We start from the raw sequence: 25,588 nt of genomic DNA on the forward strand, positions 1-25,588 counted from the left end.
TTGCGAAGTTTTATCTATTTGCAATTTGTCATGTAGTTGATCTAGTGCATGGAATTTAGTCATTAGAGATAGAATTCAATTACTGCCTCTCACTCATTTCAAAATGACTATGATTAGGGTGCTATTTTGACTGTTTAATTTGTTGGCCAGGAATATTGAGATTTATCTGAAGTATTCTGAACGTTATCTTATTTGCACTCGTAAGATTTTAATGATGTTTGTTTTGTATGGTATAACTTCCTTTATCTTAAACCCCTACCTTGTTTCTTGAACTGTGGAGAACCCTAAATTTCAATTGCAATGGGGCAACTAACTATCATCAAACTTATGTCTGATGGATAAGATTCCTTCATGCTTAATCAAAGTCTCGATTATGAGTTTTGGGAATGGAGAAATGTGCGTCTTAGGAAGTGTTTCCGTCTTTAATGAGCTTTACATGGCTCGAATTTGATCAATTAATCGGGTTTATGGGTTCTAATTAAATACCACATACTTGTACAACAATTATGCCTTAGTCCCAAACAAATTGGGATATCTGCTATAAGATCCTCATTGATCATGTTTCTCCCCAGATTTAACTGTTATCATCATACCAAATAAAAATACGAGTTAAAAGAACTTCCGTCCAACCAACTCTTTCATGATAATTTTTCTTTCCTTTTTAGCTTTTTCTATTGTACATTAAAAAAAAAAACAATTTAAGTACCTGTAATAAATTAATCTTTTTTCGTGACTCTCCCAACGTATGTGTTAAGAATATGTAACGGAAAAAGTTTAGTTTATTATGTTAAAGTATAAAAAAGCGCATACATTTTTTTAAAAACGACATGTGATATTATTTTTTTATTTTTTTGGTTGTGTTTGTGAAGAATATCTAAAGGAAACACCAACTCCATGTCAAATATTTAAATCATCTATCAATACTTTTTCACATAATTAACGTCGTTATTTTCATAAACGACTATTAAAGCGTTATCTTTTGCTCATAGTTAGGAATAGAATCATGTGACTCCAGAATTAAACAATTAGATTCATCCTCCAAAGACTAGGTTTAAATTCAAATATCCTTATGCAAACAATGATGAGATTAAGATGGTCAATGACACGTGACAAATTAAGTAATTATCACTTATTTAAAGACCGTTCCCTACTTATATGACCAAGTTCAAAAGTCGTTTTTAGAAGCACATATGCAAATTGACAAATCCAACTCTCAATTTTTGGATCCCCAGTTAGTGGTTAGTGGATACGAGTAAATTTTTTTTTTCTTTCATCTGGTATTCGATATCCGCTTTATGATCTGACTAATTTAAATTAGCGAAAATCCTACTTTGAGATTAAGTATGAAGAATTTGCCACTCCAGCAGACCCGTGGATTATTATACAAGTACATGAATTGTAGATAAATATGTTTAACTACTAACGCTTTAGGAAAAATTATTTGGTGTAGCTACCTCTGAGAGGTAATTATTGATAATAATCACCTTTTGATTTATTTATATTTAGTAGCCAAATTAATTTTATAAATTATCATTGATAGCTATACCAAAATACATACACCACTCTCTATTCTCCCTCACTACACATTTAAGATTTTTCATCTTCTCCAAACTCTAAAAACTCTCTCTCATTCCTAGTAACTACCCCAACCGCTGCCGCCCCACTGTCGGAGCTCCGGTGATGAACCATTTACTAACCCATCTGTCGCCGCTCCACTGCCGAAGCTCCGACGACGAACCACGACAACCACACTTCTCTCCTCTCCCTCTCCTTCACACGACTGCCGAAGCTCCGGAACCACAAGCAACCGCCACATCCCCTCCCCCCCCCCCCCCCCCCCCCCCATTGATTCTGTCATACACGCCGTCGTTTCTCGGAGTGAATGATTTTTGAGATCAAATTGAACTCAGATCTGAAAGGAAGAGTACTGTTAGAGTTGTATAAAACTGAAATACGATATGTACTAGTGTATTTCGCTGGAGTGAATGATTTTTTAGATCAAATTGAACTCAAATCTGAAAGGAGTGTCGCCGGAGTTGTATACACAATGTATTTTATATTTTGCCGAAGATCCGATAGTTTTTTTTAAGTGTTAATACAATGTATTTTTTATTTCGCTAGAGTTGTTGCAGATCTGTATATGAATACTGATGCAAGAACGGAAACGAAAACAATAATAAAATGCAAGAAATAAAAGAGATAGATAATTTGACACAACTTAAGACCTAATTTAGCAACTAAAGTTATAGAAAATTAAGACCTCTAAATTAGGAACAAAAGAAACACCAAATTCCTAGGATGACCAAGAAGAATTTGGAATTCCCTAATAACCAATCCTCTCAACAATTACTCAATCAAAGGCTTCACAAGCTCTCAACTCTCGAGTGCTTTATAATAGCAAATATCAATATTCAAAATAGTCTTAAGTCTTCCAAATGAAACTAATTACTATTTATACTAAAGCTCAAAAGAAAACAACTACATTCTTACACTTTTACCCTTAATGAAGTAAGGGCCTTGTTGGGTGTCTTCTTTTGGGAAAAGAACTTGAAATTGCAAATCTTTAAGTAATAGCCACATTGCAAGCACGACCATCTTCAACTCTCTTCTCCAAACCATCCTCCCATGCTATCATGAACACTTGAAATCCCCGAGAAGGTTCTAGAATGTATTCAAGTACGTCCCTCCTCATGGACAATGCTTGCATAGCTTGAAGTTCTCTCACTTGGCTCCTTGTAAAAGGCCTTGATGCCACTCAGATTGTATCAAATATAGTGTATTATTTTTTTTTGAATAATACGTTGTATTTTAAAAGGATTTGAATGTATTTTCATTTTTTTTAGTGCAAATATAGAGGTACTTGGTATTTCGTCGGAGATCCGATCGATTTTGACTGCAGTCTTCCTTTTTAAATATACTAGTCATCTTTTGAGTGTATTTTTATTTTATTTTTTATATTTGACCCATATTCATGGCTTCTTCTCCTTCTTGTATTTCAGAATCTGAGTGTATTTTCGTCATTTTTGAATGTAAATATAATTTTAATGTATTTGATTGATTGTATTTCGTCTAGCCGAAATCCATGGCTTCTTATCCTTTGTATCTCATAATTGAGTGTATCTGAGTGTATCTCTTCATATGTATCTCATATGTATTTGGCTTCTTGTCTTGTATCTGAATGTATTTTTGCTTCTTGTCTTGTGTCTGACTGTATTTGGCTTCATATGTATTTTGAATGTACACGGTCTATTTGCAATTTTGTTGAAATACATTCAAATATAGATTGAACAGTGTATTTAAATACACTGAAATACATCAAACACAGTAAATACCTAATGTAGCTCCGAATTGTTAATAGCAAAAAAAATAGCTACAGATTAAAAGCAAACACTAAAAGGTAGTTATTACGTAAGTTGCCCTTCATTAAAGAGGAGTATTATTTAGGCCATGTCCAAGCCAACAAGACCACATTAAAGCTTGTGGTGTTCTATTTATCCACGTCATTAAAGAAGAACAAACTTTAATATTAGGGTGGCGTAATATCTATTTTTTATTTCATATTTGAAAATTTCAATTTGTGGAAAATTTGATCAATTTTTTTATAAAGATAATTTAAGGAAAGAAATTGTGTTTGGATTAGTCTTTGAGGATGTGTGTTTGGAGAGCATTTGCACTAGGAGTTGCGTAAATAGCATGTACATAGATCGTAATATTCTATAACAGAACATTTTAAACTATTTGAAAAGTTTACAACTAAATAAATATTATTTGAATACTCAAATACTAATAATGCCAAAATGACTTGAACTGGGGATATAACCTTTTGGGAAACTTGTATATTATTGTTTTGGTAGAAGCATGTTAGTTTGATTTAGAATTCCTCAAATTATGTTTTCACACCACAACTTTTTTTTTTTTAAAGGTGTGTTTGTTTCTATGGTAAACCAAAGGAGCCCTAAATTTTTGAATGATGGAATAGTGCTTTGGTCTATAATGAGGGCAAAATTCAAATATGTAGGTGAGAGTTGGTAAAAAACAAAGTGAAATATATAAATTTAAGTACATTAAGCCATTGCACGTTAAAATGCGTTCAGTATTGTGTACAAATAATTTATATGGATTCTTATCGTGAAACAAGTTAACTATTAGTAGTAGCCTCTGATTTATATTAATATTCAATTTAATTGATGGGCAAATTAGATTTTATTTTTCAAAAGAATTACACATTTGATTTTGAGATGAATTTAATATTGTCCTGATTTTCTTAAGCAGGATTATCGAGGTATCACATGTCAACGTTAAGATGATAAATATGGTCCAAATTAAACATATATAACTATAATCAAATCAATAGACTTTTAAATCAGCTAGAACATGTGGATATTTGACAATTATTATATGTTTCATTGAAATATGGACAAGTTTAACAAGAAAATAAAGAAATGTTATTGGATTACAATAGGCTAATAGCTACTAGTTTAATTAATCAGTAGCAGTTTCACAAGTCAATACCTAATTTTCGTGATATTCGTCATATCTCTCTCTCTCTCATACACGCACACATATCCTTGTTTTATTATTACTGAATTGTATGATTTTCAATTTCTTGTCTACCACATTTTTTTTGGGTCAGGATCTACCACATTATTTGCTGTATTGTAAGTACATTCTTTCAAATAAGAAATATAACCATGATCACGCAAAATATTTAGGTGATAGACGTAAGAAGTTTGCGTGTGACTTACATAGGTTATTGGGTTCAAATTGTGAAATTAGTCACTATTAATATTCTTTCAAATAAGAAAAAACAACCATGATCATGCAAAATATCTAGGTGATAAACGTCTATGAATTAAAGTTGCCTTCATATGACCTAGTCACAGGTTCAAGTCATGAAATTAATCATTATTTACATTCAAATAAGAAAAATAACCAAGATCTTGCAAAAACATTTAAGTGATAAACTTATATGAAGTAAAGTTGTCTATATCACACCATTTCGGGGTATGTCTCTTTCCCAATTCTGCATGAACGTGAGATGTTTCGTGCAGAGTTCTAACTCTTTATAAGCATAATTATGACTATACCTCCAAAATCTATTCTATTTAAAAGAGAGGAGAAACAAACAGTGCTTCTTGAATCTACAAGAATAACAATCCAAGCCAACCAAGCAAATCTTAAACTCATTCACAAATCCAAATTCCAAAAGCACCACTGTAATCTACAGACTATACTACTACTGATAACTTGCAATTCCATGGCCAAAAAGCCAAGTTCAAATTTCAAAGTCTATTAAACTAAAATGAAGTTGTACATCATAATGAAGAAAAGGCAAAAGAAAATGATGAATGTGGTCGCCAACGAGGTCCCTCAGAGAAAATCTGTACTACAGACAGACGAGGCAAATTTCACAAACTTTATATGACCTTAAACTTGTCGATGAATTGGATTCAGTGGCTTTCGAATTCTATAACCCAAAGTTCCTTGATGAACATATTCGATGCAGCTATCAAAGGGCTAGCACAAACTTACCACCGTTCACTTTCCTTGTGGCACAAATTTCACAAGAGTATCACAAAGTGCTCGAGATCATTAACTACTTCAACGGTTTGTGTGGCTGCACGGGCTACTCTTTAACCATTTCACGAAGAATACATTATATTCCTTATTTCAGACACTGCTGCAAAGTGGTTCGACCTCATTTTGATGTATTCCCTTCTCTTGCAAACCCTAGAGCATTGGCAAATATTCTCTTAGCAGCACCGATATGTTCTTCACGAATACTATCTTTGTTAACCTTCCCCTCCTTTTTCACTATCATTGAGGAACTCGTCCCATCAGTGTTTTTAGGTGTGCTCTTCTTAATATGTGGTGATTTACTGCCATTTGATTTGTTGCTTTTGGGCTTGCCACCTGAACCTGGATATTTTGCAGGGGGAGTTTTAACCTCCCTATACGTCTGCTTGCCCAAATTTGTCGGTCTTTCTTCCTTGGCTTGTTCTTCAGATTGGTCAGTATTTGCATGGTGGATCTCTAGGTTAACAGGTCTGGTTCTTTGGCCAAGTGCATGTGCAATCATACGACGGGCAACTGTAGGATCTTTTTGAGGCCTATCCTTCACACATTGTCTTGTCTCACCTTGATCAACTGAAAAAATCCGTTTTCGAGCTGCCATATATGCTTCTTCCCTCTCCTCAAGGGAAAGGTTAAAGATTGGTGTTGGTGTCTCTTCTACCTTTGACCCTGAAAAGCAATAAAAATCCTTACCTGTTGCTTACCATTTTAGAACTTGAAAAGTGTCGGTTACATTCGGATTTCTGCATAAAACTCATTAAACCCCCCACCCCAAAAAAAAGGAAGATTAACAAGGTTCTCCATGGTTGACACTCAAAATACCAGAAAATAATTAATGTATAAAGCAATGAGGTATACTAGCCTGTTTGGCCAAGCTGTTTATTTGAAAAGTGTTTTTCAAAAAAGTACTTTTGGAGAGTAGCAGTTTGTTTTTGCTAATCATTTGAAAAGCACTTTTGCCAATATTAGAGTAGTAATTTGTGCTTGGCCAATGTTCCAAAGGTGCTTTGGGGAAAGCTACTTTTTTTGCTTCAGAAAAACAGCTTTTGCTACTACTCAAAAGCACTTATTTTTTCCTTAAAAACTTGGCCAAACACCTCAATTTTCTAAAATAAGCACTTTCAGCTTCCTAGAAGCTTGGCCAAACAGGCTAGTAGAGAAGGCAATTTAACTTGATAACTTGATTGGACATTAGAAGAATGATTAGATTTCATCTGAAATCGCATGAATATATTTTCCCAGTTTTCAGACACTGACAGTGTTTTTACCCTCTTTTGAAGTTCTTTTTTAATAAGGTTAGATGTATTATTCATATAAAAGGCAATCTAGAGGATGCAGTATTACAAAAAAGTATGATCCTTGGTTCCTATAGTACTTTCTCCTTCTTTCAAGTTCTGATCTATGGACGTAGTAAAACATGTAAGGCGATTGTTATCCATTTCCAAAATAAATAAATCTTAGAACAACTCATACATTAGAGAAGAAACAATACCTTCTGAATCTTCTTTTCTTCTATATATTACATCTACAGTCCTTGGAGATTGGAGCTCCTCGTCATACTGCCACAGGAGATCACTAATGAGAATGGAAGGTCTGCAAAATTGAGTTCCCAAAAAATGTTAGAAGACAATGAACTAACAATGACAAACTTTATCACTTAAGTTCAGAACTTCAAGCACTTCGTTTCACTTCAGAAGGGAAAATGCTAAGTGCAAGAAGGTTGTATTTGATTCTTCCTACTTACCAACAAGATTATTTCGTAAAGTATTATCAGTCAATGACAAAACACGAGTAAGGGGCCTATTAAGAAAAGGGAATACTGAAATAGCTCAACTCCTGTGACAACTAAAAATCCATCTCTAATTAAAATACAAGGACGAAATCAAACTACGAAAGGATCATAAAGAATAAGATCTAATCTAAAATCTCGCTTTAGAGAATATGAAATTACTGTTACTTTTTGCTCCCACTAATCCTAAACAGAGTTTGTTCTGTGATTGATATCCTAAAGTGCAAATTTTAGCTACTGACGGAATAAAAACATTCACAAGTGTGAAATTTTCAGCCATAAAATTAGCTACATAAGCAAAGACTTCAACAAAAAAAAAAAAAATGTTTCAAGCTTGCAAGATATAAGCACACACAAATTGCTGCATGCTTGCGCCTAGGAGTGGCAAAATTAGCCCATGAAAACTTGAGTCATTCACCCGTTCAAGTTTGGGCGGGTCACTCAGCCCATTTTGACCCGTCCAATTCAGCCCATTTTGACCAGTCCAATTCAGCCCATTTAAAAATCGGGCTGACATGCAGCCCAAATTGACCCATGAGAAACCTTGTAAAAATATTTTCAGAAAGACATTCTTTTTGTTTGATATGTTATATATAGTCATAATAAAGAAAAACATAGTTTTATTAAGTACTTAAAAGAATCATAAAAGAACAAACAACTAAATTAAAACTTAGTAAGAATTAGGCGGGTTGGGTTATAACCCACTTTTTAGCCCAACCCCTTTCAGCCCAAGTAACTTTTGGACGGGGCGTCCGCGCATTTATTAACTCAGCTCATTTTGACCCACCCAAATTCAGCCCAACACGCCCAGTTGACACCCCTATAAAATATGAACATCCAGATGAGTTTAGGACAGTGCAATTTTCTTCTTACATACATTGATGTATCTGAGCAGCGCTCCAAAACCAAGTGCCGTTCTTCCCCTTCACCAACTGATTGATGAGAAAACCTACCAGAACAAGAAAGTTATACACTTGTCAGTAGCTCAAAGAACGAAGTACACTATGATATAAAACAATCAACATTCTGAATGCAATTACCCGAATATATCAGCAAGACGATGTAAGAGAAGGCGGTTATATGGATTCGTTGGTTCAAGCTCCAAGATTCCATCAGAACTGCACAGAAGTACTAGAATTGTTATGAGTTGTCCCCTCAGGAAAATAGCGTCTACACATATTTACTTAAATTTGTACAATGAGAAAAAAAGGTATTTCCCTCCTTCCTTTGAATCAATTGATAAGTATAAATTTTTATTATAAGGCGTTGATAAGTACATTTAAAAAACAAGGAGGAATTTTGTTTTACAGGTGATAGATTTTTTTTTTTTCAATCAAGTAAAAGTATTTTCATTCATAAACATTGCCGCAACGGCCGTATACAAAGGGTATACCAAAAGGTCAAGAATCTACAAACTATGATTCTCTACATGTGATAGATGTCAAGAACAATTGGGATAATTTCAAGATAAATGAGGTACACGGAGCAGATAGTGTTTGCTGATATACGAAGAAAATGAACTAGTATAAGTTAACTAACAGAATTTGAACCCACACAGGCTGGAAGTTGGGATGGAAATTGGCAAAAAGTAAAGCCTCAGAACAAAACTACCCACTTGTCCCATGCACTCCTTTAACCTTGATATGTACCTTCATGTTCTTCACATAATGAAGAGATGGTAATTTTTTATCGAGGCAAGAAATGGTACATTCTCGCTGCTTGATAATGTCATGAAGTACACATTCTCTTGAAACGACTAAAAAATAAATTGTTTGTTATCAACTCGGGCACATCATAAGTCGCCATCTTTATAACTTCCGTTCTGATTAATAGCCTGTTTAGCCAATCTTCTAAAATCAGTTTATTTTGAAAAGTGCTATTTCAAAAGTACTTTTGGTGAGAAGCAATTTGTGTTTGGCTAATCAAGTTGAAAAGCACTTTCGAGCAGCAATTAGTGTTTAGCGAAGCTTTTAAAAAGCGTTTCTAAGTGTATTCTCTCAAAAGTGTTTATCAAAAAAGTACTTTTGGGGAGAAGCTACTTTTTCCAAATTCTCAAAAACAGTTTCTGCTTCTACTGAAAAGCACTTCTTCTTCTCCTAAAAGTTTGACCAAACACCTCAACTTTTATTTTAAAAAAAAAAACACTTTTGGCCTTGGAGAAGCTTGGCCAAACAGGCTATAAATACCTCGTATCATCGAGAAGGAAATTGACTAGGGTCTCCTCCATAGATAGGATAAGATGCTTGCAAGGAAGATTATCTTTGATAAGAAAGGCCAGTTCTTCTACCTGCATTAATATGATGTAAGGGTCAATAGGAAAATCATGCCACCCAAAACGACACTTAATATTGGAAGGATAAATATTGACTAAAGGCATAAGAAAGTGAAATAGGACCACTGATTGTTTAAGTAAAAGATTGTTAACCATCAGGCAAAATAGATTTATTGCAAACATCAAAAATGATTAAGGCGAAGGCTACAACTAAATCACCAGAATATAACTGATTACATGTGTTAAGACTTTGTAATTTTGGTCCTAATGGACTAAACAATTCAACTACAAGTCCATCCCAAAACTAGTCGGGTTGGTTTTGTGAATCATCTGCTTTATTCTAACATTCCAAAACAGTAAATATTTGTAAATTCAAAGCAGTAAAATTTGACAAGCTCTTCAAATCTCATTGACAAGCTCTTCAAATCTCACACTTATCCCTACTTAGCCAAACTTAATAACTACAAATAATCACTTAAATACTAAAATAAAAATACAAAACAGGTGAGTACCACTTAGATTCTTAAACACAATCTATAGTTCCAATAATTTTCTGTCAAAAAGTTTCAAAGTTTAGCAAAATTGAGCTACTCTTGAAACATTTTTCACTTATTTCTTCCTTATACAATAACTTTCTCCTATTTTACTCAAAAGTAAATTACCAATTACTATCTATTGCTACAAAATACTATCATAATCTATAGTTCTAACAACTTTCTGTCAAAAGTTTCAAACTTTAGCAAAATTGAGCTAATCTTGGAACATTTTTTTCACTTATTTCTTCTTACACAACAACATTCTCCTATTTACTCAAAATTAAACTACCAATTACTGCCTAACTCTACAAAATACTATCATAATCTATAGTTCCAATAACTTTCTGCAAAAGTTTAAGACTTTAGCAAAATTGAGCTATTCTTGAAACATCTTTTCTCTTATTTCTTCTTATACAACAACTTTCTCCTATCTTACTCAAAATTAAACTACCAATTACTGCCTAACTCTACAAAATACCATCACAATCTATAGTTCCCAACAACTTTCTGTCAAAAGTCCCAAACTTCAGCAAAATTGAGCTAATCTTGAAACATTGTTTCAATTATTTCTTCTCATACAACAACTTTCTCCAATTTTACTCAAAATTAAACTACCAATTACTACAAAATACTACGCAAAAACATATTTTTACAGGTAAATCATCCCCCCTAAACCAACAATAAACCCTATACCAAACACCCATTTTTGTACAAAACTTCTATCAAAGTTCCAAAAATCCAATATCAACTATAATAAACTACGAGTCCATCCAAAACTAATCCGGTTGGCTTTATGAATCACCCCCCTTTATTCGAAAGATTCGGACTTTAGCTAAATTAAGCTAATCTTGAAACATTTTTTTCACTTATTTCTTCTTACACAACAACATTCTCCTATTTTACTCAAAATTAAACTACCACTTGCTGCCTACTGCTACAAAATACTATCATAATCTATAGTTCCAATAACTTTCTGTCAAAAGTTTCAAACTTTAGCAAAATTGAGCTAATCTTGAAATATTTTTTTCACTTATTTCTTCTTACACAACAACATTCTCCTATTTTACTCAAAATTAAACTACCACTTACTGCCTACTGCTACAAAATACTATCATAATCTATAGTTCCAATAACTTTCTGTCAAAAGTCCCAAATTTTAGGAAAATTGAGCTAATCTTGAAACATTTTTTCAGTTATTTCTTCTCATACAACAACATCCTCCTATTATACTCAAAATTAAACTACCACTTACTGCTATTGCAACAAAATACTATCACATTCTATAGTTCCAATAACTTTCCGTCAAAAGTTTCAAACTTTAGCAAAGTTGAGCTAATCTTGAAACATTTTTTTCACTTATTTCTTCTTACACAACAACATTCTCCTATTTTACTCAAAATTAAACTACCATTTACTGCCTATTACTACAAAATACTATCATAATCTATAGTTCCAACAACTTTCTGTCAAAGCTTTCACACTTCAGCAAAATTGAACTATTCTTGAAACATTTTTTTTTTCACTTCTTTCTTCTTATATAACAACTTTCTCCTATTTTACTCAAAATTAAACTACCATTTACTGCCTATTGCTACAAAATACCAAGCAAAACCATATTTTTACAGGTAAATCATACCCCCTAAACCAACAACAAACCCTATACCAAACACCTATTTTTGTAAAAAAACTTCTATCAAAGTTCCAAAAATCCAATATCAACTATAATAAACTACGAGTCCATCCAAAACTAATCCGGTTGGCTTTATGAATCACCCCCCTTTATTCGAAAGATTCAGACTTTAGCAAAATTAGCTAATCTTGAAACATTTTTTTCACTTATTTCTTCCTTATACAATAACTTTTCCTATTTTACTCAAAAGTAAACTACCAATTACTATCTATTGCTACAAAATACTATCATAATCTATAGTTCCAACAACTTTGTGTCATAAGTTTCAAACTTCAGCAAAATTGAGCTAATCTTGAAACATTTTTCACTTATTTCCTCTTAAACAACATCTTTCCCCTATTTTACTCAAAATTAAACTACCAATCACTGCCTATTACTACAAAATACTAAGAAAAATCATATCTTTACAAGTGAATCATTCTTTTTTTTTTTTTGATGATCATTTACATGTAAATCAACCCCCTTACCCAACAGAAAACCCTATACCAAACACCCCATTTTTGTTCAAAACCTCTATCAAAGTTCCAAAAATCCAATACCAACTAAAACAGTAAATAATTTGTAAATTCAAAGCAAATAAAATTCAAGAAACTCATTAAATCTCACAATTATCATTACCCCAAAACTAATAATTACAAAATAATCACTTAAATATTAAATAGAACAGAAATTCAACAAAATTGAGCTAATCTTGAAATATTTTTCACTTATTTTCTAATACAACAACATTCTCCTATTTTACTCAAAACTAAACTACCAATTAATACAAAATACTAAACAAAAACATATTTTTACATGTAAATCAACCCCCTTAACTAACAATAAACCCTATAACTAATTGAGAAATAATTTGTAAATTTAAAGCAAAAAAAAAAATTCAAGAAACTCATTAAATCTCACAATTATCAATACCCAAAAACTAATAATTACAAATAATCAGTTAAATATTAAATAAAAGAGAAATTCTTTACCATAGCAAATTCTGTAAGACTCATTGTTGGTAATAATCAAGAATCGCAAAGGGTGTAAAACCCACAAATTTTCTTGGATTTATTTTATGTTTTTTTTTTTCCACTTTGATTTTTAAGGAAATTTGGATACTTGGTAAAGAGGAAAAGACAAAGACTTTTGAGGATTTCGTGTAATTAAAATATTACCAAAAATGTAATTTTTTTTTTTCTTTGGGGTCAATAATCGCATATGTGACAAAAAACAAAAAAAGTAGAATGAAATTGAGAATATCTAAATTTGGATATACATTTGAATATTAAGTTGTATTAAGATCTAAATATTATGTAATTATATCGCTTTGTTTTCTCAACATTGATTGTATAAAACTTGTCTTTATTTAAGAATTAATAGATATAAAAAATAAGTGAAATACTTAATTATTCGATACTACGTTAAAAAAATATTTTTAAGAATTATATGGCGATTGGTGGTGATGACTGGCGATGGTGGTAGTTGGTTGCGGGGATTGGCTGATAGTTATGGTAGTGAATAGTAGTTAGTAGGGATGGTAGTAGGCAGTAATAATTAACGTTGGTTGTTCATGGTGGTATAGCGGTGGCGACTAATAATTGTGGTTGATGGGTATAACAATAGTGACAGCTAATGGGAGTGGTGAATGATGACACTGGTTGGTGATAAATAATGGTGGCTAAAGATGGTGATTGTCGGTAGTAATTGATTGATGTAATTGTGGTTGGTGGTGATGATCGTAAATCACTAATGATGATGACCGACCAATTATGGTGATTGGCTATGATGATGGTTGTAGCCGAGGGATGGTGATAGTTGTAATGGCGATGGCGATTAGCGGTGAAAGTAAATGACGTAGTGGTGAACTACCATCTTTGTAGAACTTCTTAAATATCTTAATGATATTAAGATTTTATTATAGATCTTAATCTAGATTAGAATAATAAATATTTCTATATATTTTGTCCAAGAAGATTGGCAATCCCACTATTTTGGCAGCTCAGATTTCCTCACTTATAAATATATTACTCCCTCCGGATTAAAAAGAGATAGTATTGAAATTTGATCACATAACACTTAACAGATACAAATCTAAAAAAATAAGGTTAATTCTTTTTTTATTTGATAAATGGACAATCTTTTTTACCCAAGAAAAAAAATCTAAAAGAACACTCTTTTTGATTTAATCTGGAGGGAGTTTTTTAAAAAAAAAAAAATTAATCAAAGTTTCATCGTATTGATGAAAGAGCTAGGCAAGACTCCAACCTGTTCATTCCAAAAAGGATAATTACACGGAGGAAAGAGGGAGTAGTCCCTACAATAAGTTAAAAATAATTCTAGTATAAAAGAAAAAGATTTCAAGTATCTGCACGAACTTGGAGAACAGATTATGTTGCTCGGATTCTACCATTGCCGCATTCATGTCAGATCCTACAAAAATACTATACTTTTTAGAGAATCTAACACGCACCTACCGATAATTTTAAAGTGTCCGAGCAACATAGGGAAATGGGGCCAAGGGGAAAATGGGTAACAAAATATTCAATTATGCCCTCAAACATTAGAAACGAGAAGGAAAACATCTATGCCTTACACACTTTTGGTTACAAAATAATGCTTTCCTTTCACTCCATAGAGAGAGGAAAGAGTGGTTTTTCATTTATGAACTAAAACTCTTAACATAATGCTCAAATCTGTTGCTTTGAGGACTGATTTCTGAAGACAAAATGTTAAGAGAAATCATCTGGATCCTTTAACAAACAGAATTATCATGAATTCACAACAAATCCTTATGATGACCATTCAGTTAGATCTTGACTTTCACTTGTTCATAAATCGACACCGAGGAAAGACAAGTCCTTCCGCAACAAATCTGCATTCTTGAATTGAAGGCCTTTGAGTCCGAGTACAATTGCAGCTTCAACATTCTTCATCCTGGAAAATCAACGACATAACTTGTGTGAGAAATTTAGATTACACAAATTTAGATGTTCCTATTATGAGTAGATGGAACTGCATTTTCATGTCTAAACTCCAAAGATGAATAGAAGCTTCAGTTCTTTGAGATAGATTTGAAAATAGATTCTTTATTGTCCACTAGTTTTCTTAAACTTAGAAGCGTGAAAAAGGACATCGGATGTGTCCAAGGCGTGGACTCCTTATTTTTTTTACCGTGGTGTTCGGATCAGCTTACACGCACCTCGACTAATTTCACGGGGTACCTTCCTACCTCTTACCAGCAGAGGTACCAAGTAACTTTATCCACAAAGGCTTGACATACGGGAAGAAATCACTTGGTGTTTATACCTCCATGGTTTGAACATGAGACCTCATAGTTCTCAACCCACTTTATTTTGACCACTAGGCCCACCCTTGGGTGCCAATCCACACTCTATCTATATAGTGGCATTATGAAAATCACATTGATGCCGAAGTTAAACTTGTAGCGATAGCAAAAATCACCATGCCCTATATGTTTTAAGTTTTCTTATTATTTACCTCGTTATCATTATTCTTTAATGACCAACAATTGAATTTCTTAAATGAGGACTAGCGGCTGGGTACTGACCAGACCAGGCCATGAGAATAAGAGGGTCCTTTCGAACAAAATCAAGACAAAGAAAAGCTGTCTTTATCCTGCCAACAAGGGTTTTCAAGAAAGAGTTGGAGATTTATTACCAGTGGTGAAAAACATTCGGTGATCAAGAAAGAAGAAAATAGACAACCAGCAACAAGAAATCAATGAGCTGAATCTGATGAAGACTCGTCTAGACCAGTATTACACAAACTCTAAGAAAATAAAGGATTGTATCTTCTAAGAGATCCTAATCTTGATCTTTTCTTCATTGCACAAGATTAGAGATGAAGATAACAAATAAGTCCTTTACTAGCAGACCAAATAAAGCCGGATAGCTTAATATCTAATGCTATTTTGGCATCAATGGACTAGAATTTTTGACTCTGCGTCAAGTTTTCGGGAGAACAAATAAGGAAACAAGACCACATTAACTGATAATTAAAGGGATCGAAATTCAGTAACGGAGTCAGGATTTTCAATTAGGGGGTTCAAAATACGAAAAAGTAAATACACGAAGAAGCCTAAGGGGGTTCGGCATCCACTATATATACATAAAAAATAATTTTAACCATGTATAAATAGTGTAATTTTCCGCCCAAGGGGTTCGGATGAACACCCTAAGTAGAGCTTGGCTCCGCCCCCGGATCGAATATCGAAACTTGATTACTACTTAACAAATGTTTAGTCATGTAAATAATTAATGATATCCGACTTACCTTACTAAATAATGATGCATTGTTAGGACTTAAAAGCAAACAATATTAATGACATACCTGTCATCAACAAAAATACAGTTGGAAGCTTCTACATTGAGATGCTTTACAACTTCTAAATAAAAATCAGGATCAGGTTTCCGTTTTCCTGTTAACATATGAAAAAAATCAGGTCCGCTCCAGTTGAGTTCATACTTTCATTTTTATTTTTATTTTTGATCAAGTAAGCGTATTTTCATTCATAAACATGGCCACAACGGCTGTATACAAGAGATGTACCAAAAAAAGTAGAGAATTTACAAAAGGATATGATTCTCTACAAACTCCACCCAATTGTCTATACAACAAGGAACTTTCTGTGTGCACCAAAAGAAAATAAGGGAATGGAGACTACTCCACAACTGAGATAAACTCAACTCTACACCTTCAAAAGCTCTCATATTTCTCTCTCTCCAAACAACCCACATTAGCGCAAGTGGAACCATTTTCCATGCCCTACGTCTTCTCCTTCTCCTCACGCTCTTCCAACTAAAAATCATCTCTCTCACAGTGTTTGGCATTACGCATGAAGTGTCAAACCACCTAAGCATATCCCACCATAACCTCATAGTCAACCCGCAATGTAGAAGAAGATGATCCACCATAACCTTCACACTTTCATATTATGTCTTGCGTGGGACAACTATACAAGTTTAAGGTTATGGAACTTTTTGACAAGGAACAAAAGCAGAGGATCCAAAATTTCACGAATATGAGATGCAGTCCGACAGAAAGAAGGATAAAATAATGAGCATTTGAAATATAAGTCTTGCGGACCAAGTTCTAACACAGCAACTCTGACTGTATGATTAAACATATTAAGCTGGTTTGTTTTGTCTCAGACTTCTCTTTCATCAGCATATCTTCCTCCAATTCAATTTTTTTTTTTTTTGGGGGGATAAAGCCTATATTTCTATTCAAGTAAAGACCATCAGGATGTTGAACTGTTGATTGTGCAAGCATCCAAAAACTCTACATATGCAGGAAATATGTAAGGAGATAGACAGATAAAAATGAAATATTGATCAAACAGAAGTTCAGAGATAGAACATCCGTGAAGGTAAAGAGAACACTACCAAATACGCAGGAACAAAATGTCCAAGATAGGTAATTCGAGAGTTTTAGCTCGTCCTCAATCATTTGGAACCTGAAAAAAGAACGAAGTTTGAAAGACTTGAATATTTGAAAGTAATGACCCTTTTTTTCTTTTTTCTTTTTTTGATAATATTGGCCTGAGCTGAGTTTATATGGAGTATCAACTATCATGGTATGTTGCTCGGACTCTTCCAATTGCCGACGGGTGTGTGTCGGATCATCCAAAAAGTAGTGTATTTTTGGGGTATCCAACGCGGGTGTGGCAATATTTAGTAGAGTCCGAACATATCATGGTCAGTGAGGATTCATATAGCCAACCCCAATTTGTTCGGGACGGAGTGTAGTTGTTGTAAAGAAGGGTTGATTGAACATACCAGATGGGATAATTTGTGAAAGCATGGATTTCATAGCCATTTTCTTTCAAAGAATGCAGTAATCCTTCAACACCTTCAAGGTAAGAATATCCTCTTCTCATACAGTTTTTAAGGCCTGAAAAATGTGGTTTTTCAGTTTACAATGAATAAACAAAAGATGTTAATAGATCAAAAAAGTAACAATTAAATCATCTTCGCTGACATTGATCATACTAACGCAGAAGACGAAGGAACAATTAGGAAATGATGGTAGGTTCTTCCTCGGAATGAAGTTGCGAGTATTACTTCTATGTTTATTTAAAGATTACCATTCAGACTGAAGTGAGGTAGCTAAATATAAATTGGAAGATGAGAAGTGTGTGTATATATATATGATACAACAACAACAACAACAACCACCCAGTGAAATCTCACATCGTGGGGTCTGGAGAGGGTAGAGTGTACACAGACCTTACTCCTACCAAGGTAGGACGGCTGTTTCCGAAAGACCCTTGGCTCAATAAAAGCATAAAAAGAAGTCAGATAAGGTTAGGAGATTCTATATATATGATATATATGATACTATAGGAATTATAGTAAATATGGAGATATCTCTATATATACATGCTGTGAGCAAGAGTGGAAACACGTTGACATTTTTACATATCAGTTTTGACATTATAAAAAAAAAAAAAAAAAAAAAAAGAGTTTTGAGGAACTTTACAATATTCTGCAGTATATATTAGGTCTATTGATGTGTGATAAGGTGCTGACATCCTAGAACGTCTTATTACCTTCCATATCAAAAGATCTTCCATCCTTGAAGAATTTCCTAGCCAACTCGTCCTGAAAGAGTAGAATTTTATAAATTAAGAAAAGAGAAAAAACGGTCGAGTGAAGTCAAGAAAGAGCCCTTCTTCCAGTTCAACTTTCAAAAAAGTAACTTGGACCAAACTCAAAAAGAGAGATAAGCATGATTTTGTGGATACAAACACAGATTATATCCATTCCTTTAATTTTTTCTTGTCATTGATAAGGGTCATAACACATGCGCTCACAAAAAAACAGAGAAATATTCAAATGGAAAGACCATCTACGGTTTACTCTTCTGTTATAGACAAGTCATAGAATACTGAGAGACAGAATTGCCATCATAGAGGGAAAAATGTCTTATGAGTCCCTAAGTAAAAAGTGTCTGAAAACTTAGATTATATTTGATCTAGTCAATCAAAAAAAACAACAAACATAGTCGTCATCTTTCTAGATAAAAACCGAAATAGAATATATAGTAATATGCCTCTATTAAAATGTCTGGCTACTTGAAGCAGTTATAAGTAGAAAACAGTTCTTCTTAACGTACCTCAGAGATAAGACCCTTTTCAAACTCAATCCAGGCAGTTGGATGCTTGCATTCCAGCAATTCTTTCATTGGCATTCTGAATAAAAAATCTCAATTTGAAACAGGACAAGAAGGAGTCAGAAGCTTTAAAAAAAAAAAGATTTTTCTTTTTAAAAAAAAAGAAAGAAAATTCTGGTCTGGTTTGATGATAACAATGGAAAAAAAGGGATGAAAGAGACACTGTTGAAACAATTTGGGAAGATGACTAGTAGTTGTGTGATAATTAAGATATGTAATTCGACTATCCTAGTAAAGCTACATATGCCAGCTGAAGTAGGGCCGGCTTTAAGAATTATATAACACGGTATGAACTTATCAAGCTGAACCAGAGGCGGACCCAGGATTTTGAGTTCGGGGGTGCTGGATCCAGGAATTTTGAGTTCGGGGGTGCTCTATTAACTATTTATATCTGTTTCCTTTATATTTTCTATACAGTTATACACTCCGTAACTGAATTTAATGGGTGCCGGAGCACCCAAAAACTCTACATAGGTCCGCCCCTGAGCTGAACAACAGTATAAGTTGATTCAACTAATAATAAACTATTTCAGTTTATACACATTTCTGAAGTGCTCACTTGGCATTTAAACATTCAATATTAATGAGGGAACATACTCACCGTGGTTAAAAGTTTAAAACAGGGAACTCCACAAAAATTACAGGAAAAATATTACTCCCTCTGTCCCAAAAAGATTGTCCTCCTTTCCTTTTTAGTCTGTCCCAAAAAGATTGACCCCTTTCTATATTTAGAAACAATTTAACTTTATGAGATGATTTACAGCCACAAAAATATCCAAGGCTTATTTTGGGCCACACATTTCAAAAGTCTTCCTTTAGAAAAAAAAAAAAAGGGCAGCCCGGTGCACAAAGCTCCCGCTATGCGCGGGGTCCGGGTAAGGGCCGGACCACAAGGGTCTATTGTACACAGCCTTACCTTGCATCTCTGAAAGAGGCTGTTCCCACGGCTCGAGCCCGTGACCTCCTCGTCACATGGGAGCAACTTTACCAGTTACGCCAAGGCTCCCCTTCAAAAGCCTTCCTTTATTTCTTAAATTTTGTGCCAAGTCAGAAGAGGACAATCTTTTTGGGACGGAGGGAGTACTACATATATAGAACAAGGTAACAAATAGTTTGAGAAAATATTATGTCAGCTTAATGCAATTCAAGAATCGATTCAGGCTCGAGCAAAATAGTAACAAAAGATTCATATAGCTGACTTCAACTTTGTTTGTTATCGAAAATAGTTCGACTGATATAGAATTGAGTTATTTACTGAGCAATTCAAGCACTCCAACATAACAAGGCAACACAAAGATGGGACCTTTAAACTCAAAAGTCAGAAACACCATTTGCTAATTTCTTACACACAGCCTTTCAAGAATTGATTCGGGCCCAAGCGAAATAGCAACAGAAAGATTCATATAGCCGACACCAACTCTATTCACTATCGAGAAATAGTAGATTGATATTGAGTGACTGCGCAATTCAAGATTCATAAAATGGGACCTTTAATCTCAACAGAAGTATAAGAAAACTGTAAGGGGCAAGTGGAGCTTAAAAGCCAAAACTCCATCTGCTGACTTCTTACACAAAACAATTCAACAATTCATAAAAGTGGGACCTCTAAACTCATAAAATTTGGACCTTTACACCTAGCAATTCAAGAATTGTTTTGGCTACAGCGAAATTGCAACAGAAGATTCATATAGCCAACACCATCGAGTAGCAGTTCATAGATATTAACTTATTGACTGAGCAATTCAAGAATTCCCTCATAAAAATGGGATCTTTAAACTCAACACAAGTATAACAAAACTGTAAGGGGAAAACTGAAATTCAACATAGTAAATACCCATTGAGTTATTGACTGAGCAATTCAAGAATTCCAGCATAAAAATGGGATCTTTAAAGGGATAATTTCAATAATATACAATCCAGCATAAAATATTACATTCACGTAGCCATATTTTTAACTTACATCCGCATAGCCAATTTTTTTTTTGCAACATTGTTTATACACACGATATACAACATTATACACTTACTGCAGACAATGTATAAACCTTTTATAAAATTGTACAATAATGTATAAAAGGGCCATTTCGGGTAATATTAGAAATATGAGCCATTTCGGGTAAATAGTTTCTCCAAATAGACATAGAGTGTTATTTTCAAACTCAACAAAATAACAGAAAACTGCAAAGGGGCAAAGTAGAGTTCAACATGTTAAATACCCATTGAGTTATTGACTGAGCAATCCAAGAATTCCAACATAAAAATGAGATCTTTAAAGGGATAATTTCAATAATATACAATCCAGCATAAAATATTACATCCACATAGTCATATTTTTAAATTATATCCGCATAGCCAACTTTTTTTTTTTTTGGCAACAGTGTCCATACACACGATATACAACATTATACACTTACTGTAGAAAATGTATAAACCTTGTATAAAAGTGAATAATAATGTATAAAAGGGCCGTTTCGGGTAATATTAGAAATATAAGCCGTTTCGGGTAAATATTTCTCCAAGTAACAAAAGTAACAGAAAACTGTAAAGGGGCAAAATGGAGTTCAACATAGTAAATACCCTATGAGTTATTGACTGAGCAAAGCAAATCAAGAATTCAAACATAACAAAGCAACACAAAAATAGGATCTTTAAGCTCAACATAAGTATCTAAAAATAGTAAGGGGCAAAGTGGAGTTCAACATAGTAAATACCCAATGAGTTATTGACTGAGCAAAGCAAATCAAGAATTCCAACATAACAAAGCAAACCTAAAAATAGGATCTTTAAACTCAACATAAGTATCTAAAAATAGTAAGGGGCAAACCGAATTCAGCATAGTAAATACCCATTGAGTTATTGACTGAGCAATTCAATAATTCCAACACAAAAATGGGATCTTTAAAGGGATAATTTCAATAATATACAATCCAGCATAAAATATTACATCTACGTAGCCATATTTTATATTTACATCCGCATAGCCAACTTTTTTTTTTTTTTTGCAAAAGTGTTTATACACACGATATACAATATTATACACTTACTGTAGACAAACCTTGTATAAAAGTGTATAATAATGTATAAAAGGACCATTTCGGGTAATATTAGAATTATGGGCCATTTCGGATAAATCTTTTCTCCAAATAGACATAGAGTGTTATTTTCCCATCTTTAAACTCAACAAAAGTAACAGAAAACTGTAAAGGGGCAAACTGGAGTTCAACATAGTAAATACCCATTGAGTTATTGACTGAGCAATTCAAGAATTCCAGCATAAAAATGGGATCTTTAAAGGGATAATTTCAATAACATACAATCCAGCATAAAATATTACATCCATGTAGCCATATTTTTAATTTACATCCGCATAGCCAACTTTTTTTTGCAACAGTGTTTATACACACGATATACAACATTATACACTAATTGTAGACAATGTATAAAACTTGTATAAAAGTGTATAATAATGTATAAAAGGGCCATTTCGGGTAATATTAGAAATATGGGCCATTTCGGGTAAATAGTTTCTCCAAATAGACAGAGAGTGTTATTTTCAAACTCAACAAAAGTAACAGAAAACTGTAAAGGGGCAAACTGGAGTTCAACATAGTAAATAACCATTGAGTTATTGACTGAGCAATTCAACAATTCCAGCATAGAAATGAGATCTTTAAAGGGATAATTTCAATAATATACAATCCAGCATAAAATGTTACTTTCACGTAGCCATAAATTTTAATTTACATCCGCATTGCCAACTTTTTTTTGCAACAGTGTTTATACACACACGATATACAACATTATACATTTACTATAGACAACATATAAACGTTGTATAAAAGTGTATAATAATGTATAAAAGGGTCATTTCGGGTACTATTAGAAATATAAGCCGTTTCGGGTAAATATTTCTCCAAGTAACAAAAGTAACAGAAAACTGTAAAGGGGCAAAATGGAGTTCAACATAGTAAATACCCTATGAGTTATTGACTGAGCAAAGCAAATCAAGAATTCAAACATAACAAAGCAACACAAAAATAGGATCTTTAAGCTCAACATAAGTATCTAAAAATAGTAAGGGGCAAAGTGGAGTTCAACATAGTAAATACCCAATGAGTTATTGACTGAGCAAAGCAAATCAAGAATTCCAACATAACAAAGCAAACCTAAAAATAGGATCTTTAAACTCAACATAAGTATCTAAAAATAGTAAGGGGCAAACCGAATTCAGCATAGTAAATACCCATTGAGTTATTGACTGAGCAATTCAATAATTCCAACACAAAAATGGGATCTTTAAAGGGATAATTTCAATAATATACAATCCAGCATAAAATATTACATCTACGTAGCCATATTTTATATTTACATCCGCATAGCCAACTTTTTTTTTTTTTTTGCAAAAGTGTTTATACACACGATATACAATATTATACACTTACTGTAGACAAACCTTGTATAAAAGTGTATAATAATGTATAAAAGGACCATTTCGGGTAATATTAGAATTATGGGCCATTTCGGATAAATCTTTTCTCCAAATAGACATAGAGTGTTATTTTCCCATCTTTAAACTCAACAAAAGTAACAGAAAACTGTAAAGGGGCAAACTGGAGTTCAACATAGTAAATACCCATTGAGTTATTGACTGAGCAATTCAAGAATTCCAGCATAAAAATGGGATCTTTAAAGGGATAATTTCAATAACATACAATCCAGCATAAAATATTACATCCATGTAGCCATATTTTTAATTTACATCCGCATAGCCAACTTTTTTTTGCAACAGTGTTTATACACACGATATACAACATTATACACTAATTGTAGACAATGTATAAAACTTGTATAAAAGTGTATAATAATGTATAAAAGGGCCATTTCGGGTAATATTAGAAATATGGGCCATTTCGGGTAAATAGTTTCTCCAAATAGACAGAGAGTGTTATTTTCAAACTCAACAAAAGTAACAGAAAACTGTAAAGGGGCAAACTGGAGTTCAACATAGTAAATAACCATTGAGTTATTGACTGAGCAATTCAACAATTCCAGCATAGAAATGAGATCTTTAAAGGGATAATTTCAATAATATACAATCCAGCATAAAATGTTACTTTCACGTAGCCATAAATTTTAATTTACATCCGCATTGCCAACTTTTTTTTGCAACAGTGTTTATACACACACGATATACAACATTATACATTTACTATAGACAACATATAAACGTTGTATAAAAGTGTATAATAATGTATAAAAGGGTCATTTCGGGTACTATTAGAAATATAAGCCGTTTCGGGTAAATATTTCTCCAAGTAACAAAAGTAACAGAAAACTGTAAAGGGGCAAAATGGAGTTCAACATAGTAAATACCCTATGAGTTATTGACTGAGCAAAGCAAATCAAGAATTCAAACATAACAAAGCAACACAAAAATAGGATCTTTAAGCTCAACATAAGTATCTAAAAATAGTAAGGGGCAAAGTGGAGTTCAACATAGTAAATACCCTATGAGTTATTGACTGAGCAAAGCAAATCAAGAATTCAAACATAACAAAGCAACATAAAAATAGGATCTTTAAACTCAAAAAAAAAAGTAAGTACAAGAAAAACTGTAAGGGGGGCAAACTGTAAATACCTGAAAAAGGCAGGGACATCTTGGTAAAAAGGGTCACGAACAATAGTATCCATAACATCAAAAAGCAATATTGGAAACTTTCTTTTAGCTACCATTGTTGATGATGACGTGGCAGCACTGCAACTAATATTGTTATTGAAGAAACCAATGTTTACAGATTTATTAGAAGATGTTTTTTTAACTATAAAAGGGAAACTGATATTAGAAACAGATGGTCTACATGATATCAATAGAGCCATAAAGAATTTGGAATTTTTTTCTTTGTTTCTTCAAGATTTTAATGTGTAAATTTTGGCCAAGAGGAAGGACCTGTATTAGTCATTTGTGTATATTTTTGCTGTGCTGTTTCTGGTTGTCATTACACGATTTGATGAATTTTTAAATTTAAAAAAAAATTATTACATAAGGGTATGGAAGGGCAAGGAAGAAATTGTGCAGTATGGGCTATTACGTCTACAAATGATGAAATTGTCTTTTGGGTGGTCTTTAAATTTTGCTCCTCATATTTGAAATCTTTAAATTTTGCCCTTCGTTAAATCTCATGGGTTTCAGGTTCGAACCCCCACACAGTCAAAATTTTAAAAAAAATTCGCAAGGCAGAGTTTAAATTTCGCTATGCCCCCATCGGCATACACTTGTGAAGGAATTAGCAAAGTTATGCCGGACCCGGCATACTTATGCCTTATGGGCAGACTTGGCATAAGTATGTCGGTTCCGGCATAACTTTGATAATTCCTGAACAAGTTTATGCCGGATCCGGCATAAAAGTTTGCCCATTAAAAGTATGCCCCCATCGGCATAAACTTGTTCAGGAATTACCAAACTTATGCCGATGGGGGCATACTTATGCCTTATGGGCAAACTTTGCCTTGAAGCATATATATGTATTTTTTTTAACTTTTCAAGGTAAACC

General features: G+C 33.3%; 2 protein-coding genes across 4 annotated transcripts; both read right to left on the reverse strand.

Annotated features, from left to right (window-relative positions):
- Window positions 1-5,117: 5,117 nt before the first annotated feature.
- On the reverse strand, window positions 5,118-12,990 carry LOC132640051 (uncharacterized). 2 transcript variants are annotated; one of them, XM_060356471.1, is made up of 6 exons: window positions 12,833-12,990; window positions 9,550-9,650; window positions 8,404-8,481; window positions 8,241-8,312; window positions 7,067-7,167; window positions 5,118-6,243 (listed from the first exon to the last, which is right to left on the reverse strand). In XM_060356471.1, exons 1-6 carry the CDS (start codon window positions 12,854-12,856, stop codon window positions 5,699-5,701), a joined length of 921 nt encoding a protein of 306 aa, XP_060212454.1. In that variant the 5' UTR covers window positions 12,857-12,990; the 3' UTR covers window positions 5,118-5,698. The 2 variants fall into 2 exon arrangements, with proteins under 2 accessions (XP_060212454.1, XP_060212453.1); XM_060356470.1 differs by having other exon boundaries at window positions 5,118-6,267.
- A 1,391-nt stretch (window positions 12,991-14,381) lies between these two features.
- Window positions 14,382-25,060, reverse strand: LOC132640052 (flavin mononucleotide hydrolase 1, chloroplatic). Of its 2 annotated transcripts, none has more exons than XM_060356473.1 (7): window positions 24,676-25,060; window positions 18,981-19,056; window positions 18,415-18,466; window positions 17,642-17,756; window positions 17,249-17,319; window positions 16,194-16,281; window positions 14,382-14,777 (listed from the first exon to the last, which is right to left on the reverse strand). In XM_060356473.1, exons 1-7 carry the CDS (start codon window positions 24,912-24,914, stop codon window positions 14,672-14,674), a joined length of 747 nt encoding a protein of 248 aa, XP_060212456.1. In that variant the 5' UTR covers window positions 24,915-25,060; the 3' UTR covers window positions 14,382-14,671. The 2 variants fall into 2 exon arrangements, with proteins under 2 accessions (XP_060212456.1, XP_060212457.1); XM_060356474.1 differs by having other exon boundaries at window positions 18,981-19,069; window positions 24,676-24,814.
- Between the last annotated feature and the right edge of the window lie 528 nt (window positions 25,061-25,588).

The sequence above is a fragment of the Lycium barbarum genome, chromosome 5, assembly GCF_019175385.1.
Source record: "Lycium barbarum isolate Lr01 chromosome 5, ASM1917538v2, whole genome shotgun sequence".
NCBI lineage: Eukaryota > Viridiplantae > Streptophyta > Magnoliopsida > Solanales > Solanaceae > Lycium > Lycium barbarum.

Coding starts and splice junctions, on each gene's coding strand:
- LOC132640051 (XM_060356470.1), bottom strand. CDS start 12,856: ATGAGTCTTACAGAATTTGCTATG. Junction 9,651..12,832: donor GTCTTACAGAATTTGCTATG/GTAAAGAATTTC, acceptor ATATTAATGCAG/GTAGAAGAACTGGCCTTTCT. Junction 8,482..9,549: donor TTCCTTCTCGATGATACGAG/GTATTTATAGCC, acceptor ACTTCTGTGCAG/TTCTGATGGAATCTTGGAGC.
- LOC132640052 (XM_060356473.1), bottom strand. CDS start 24,914: ATGGCTCTATTGATATCATGTAGACCATCTGTTTCTAATATCAGTTTC. Junction 18,467..18,980: donor AAAAGGGTCTTATCTCTGAG/GTACGTTAAGAA, acceptor CTACTCTTTCAG/GACGAGTTGGCTAGGAAATT. Junction 14,778..16,193: donor TGTATTTTTGTTGATGACAG/GTATGTCATTAA, acceptor TTGATTTTCCAG/GATGAAGAATGTTGAAGCTG.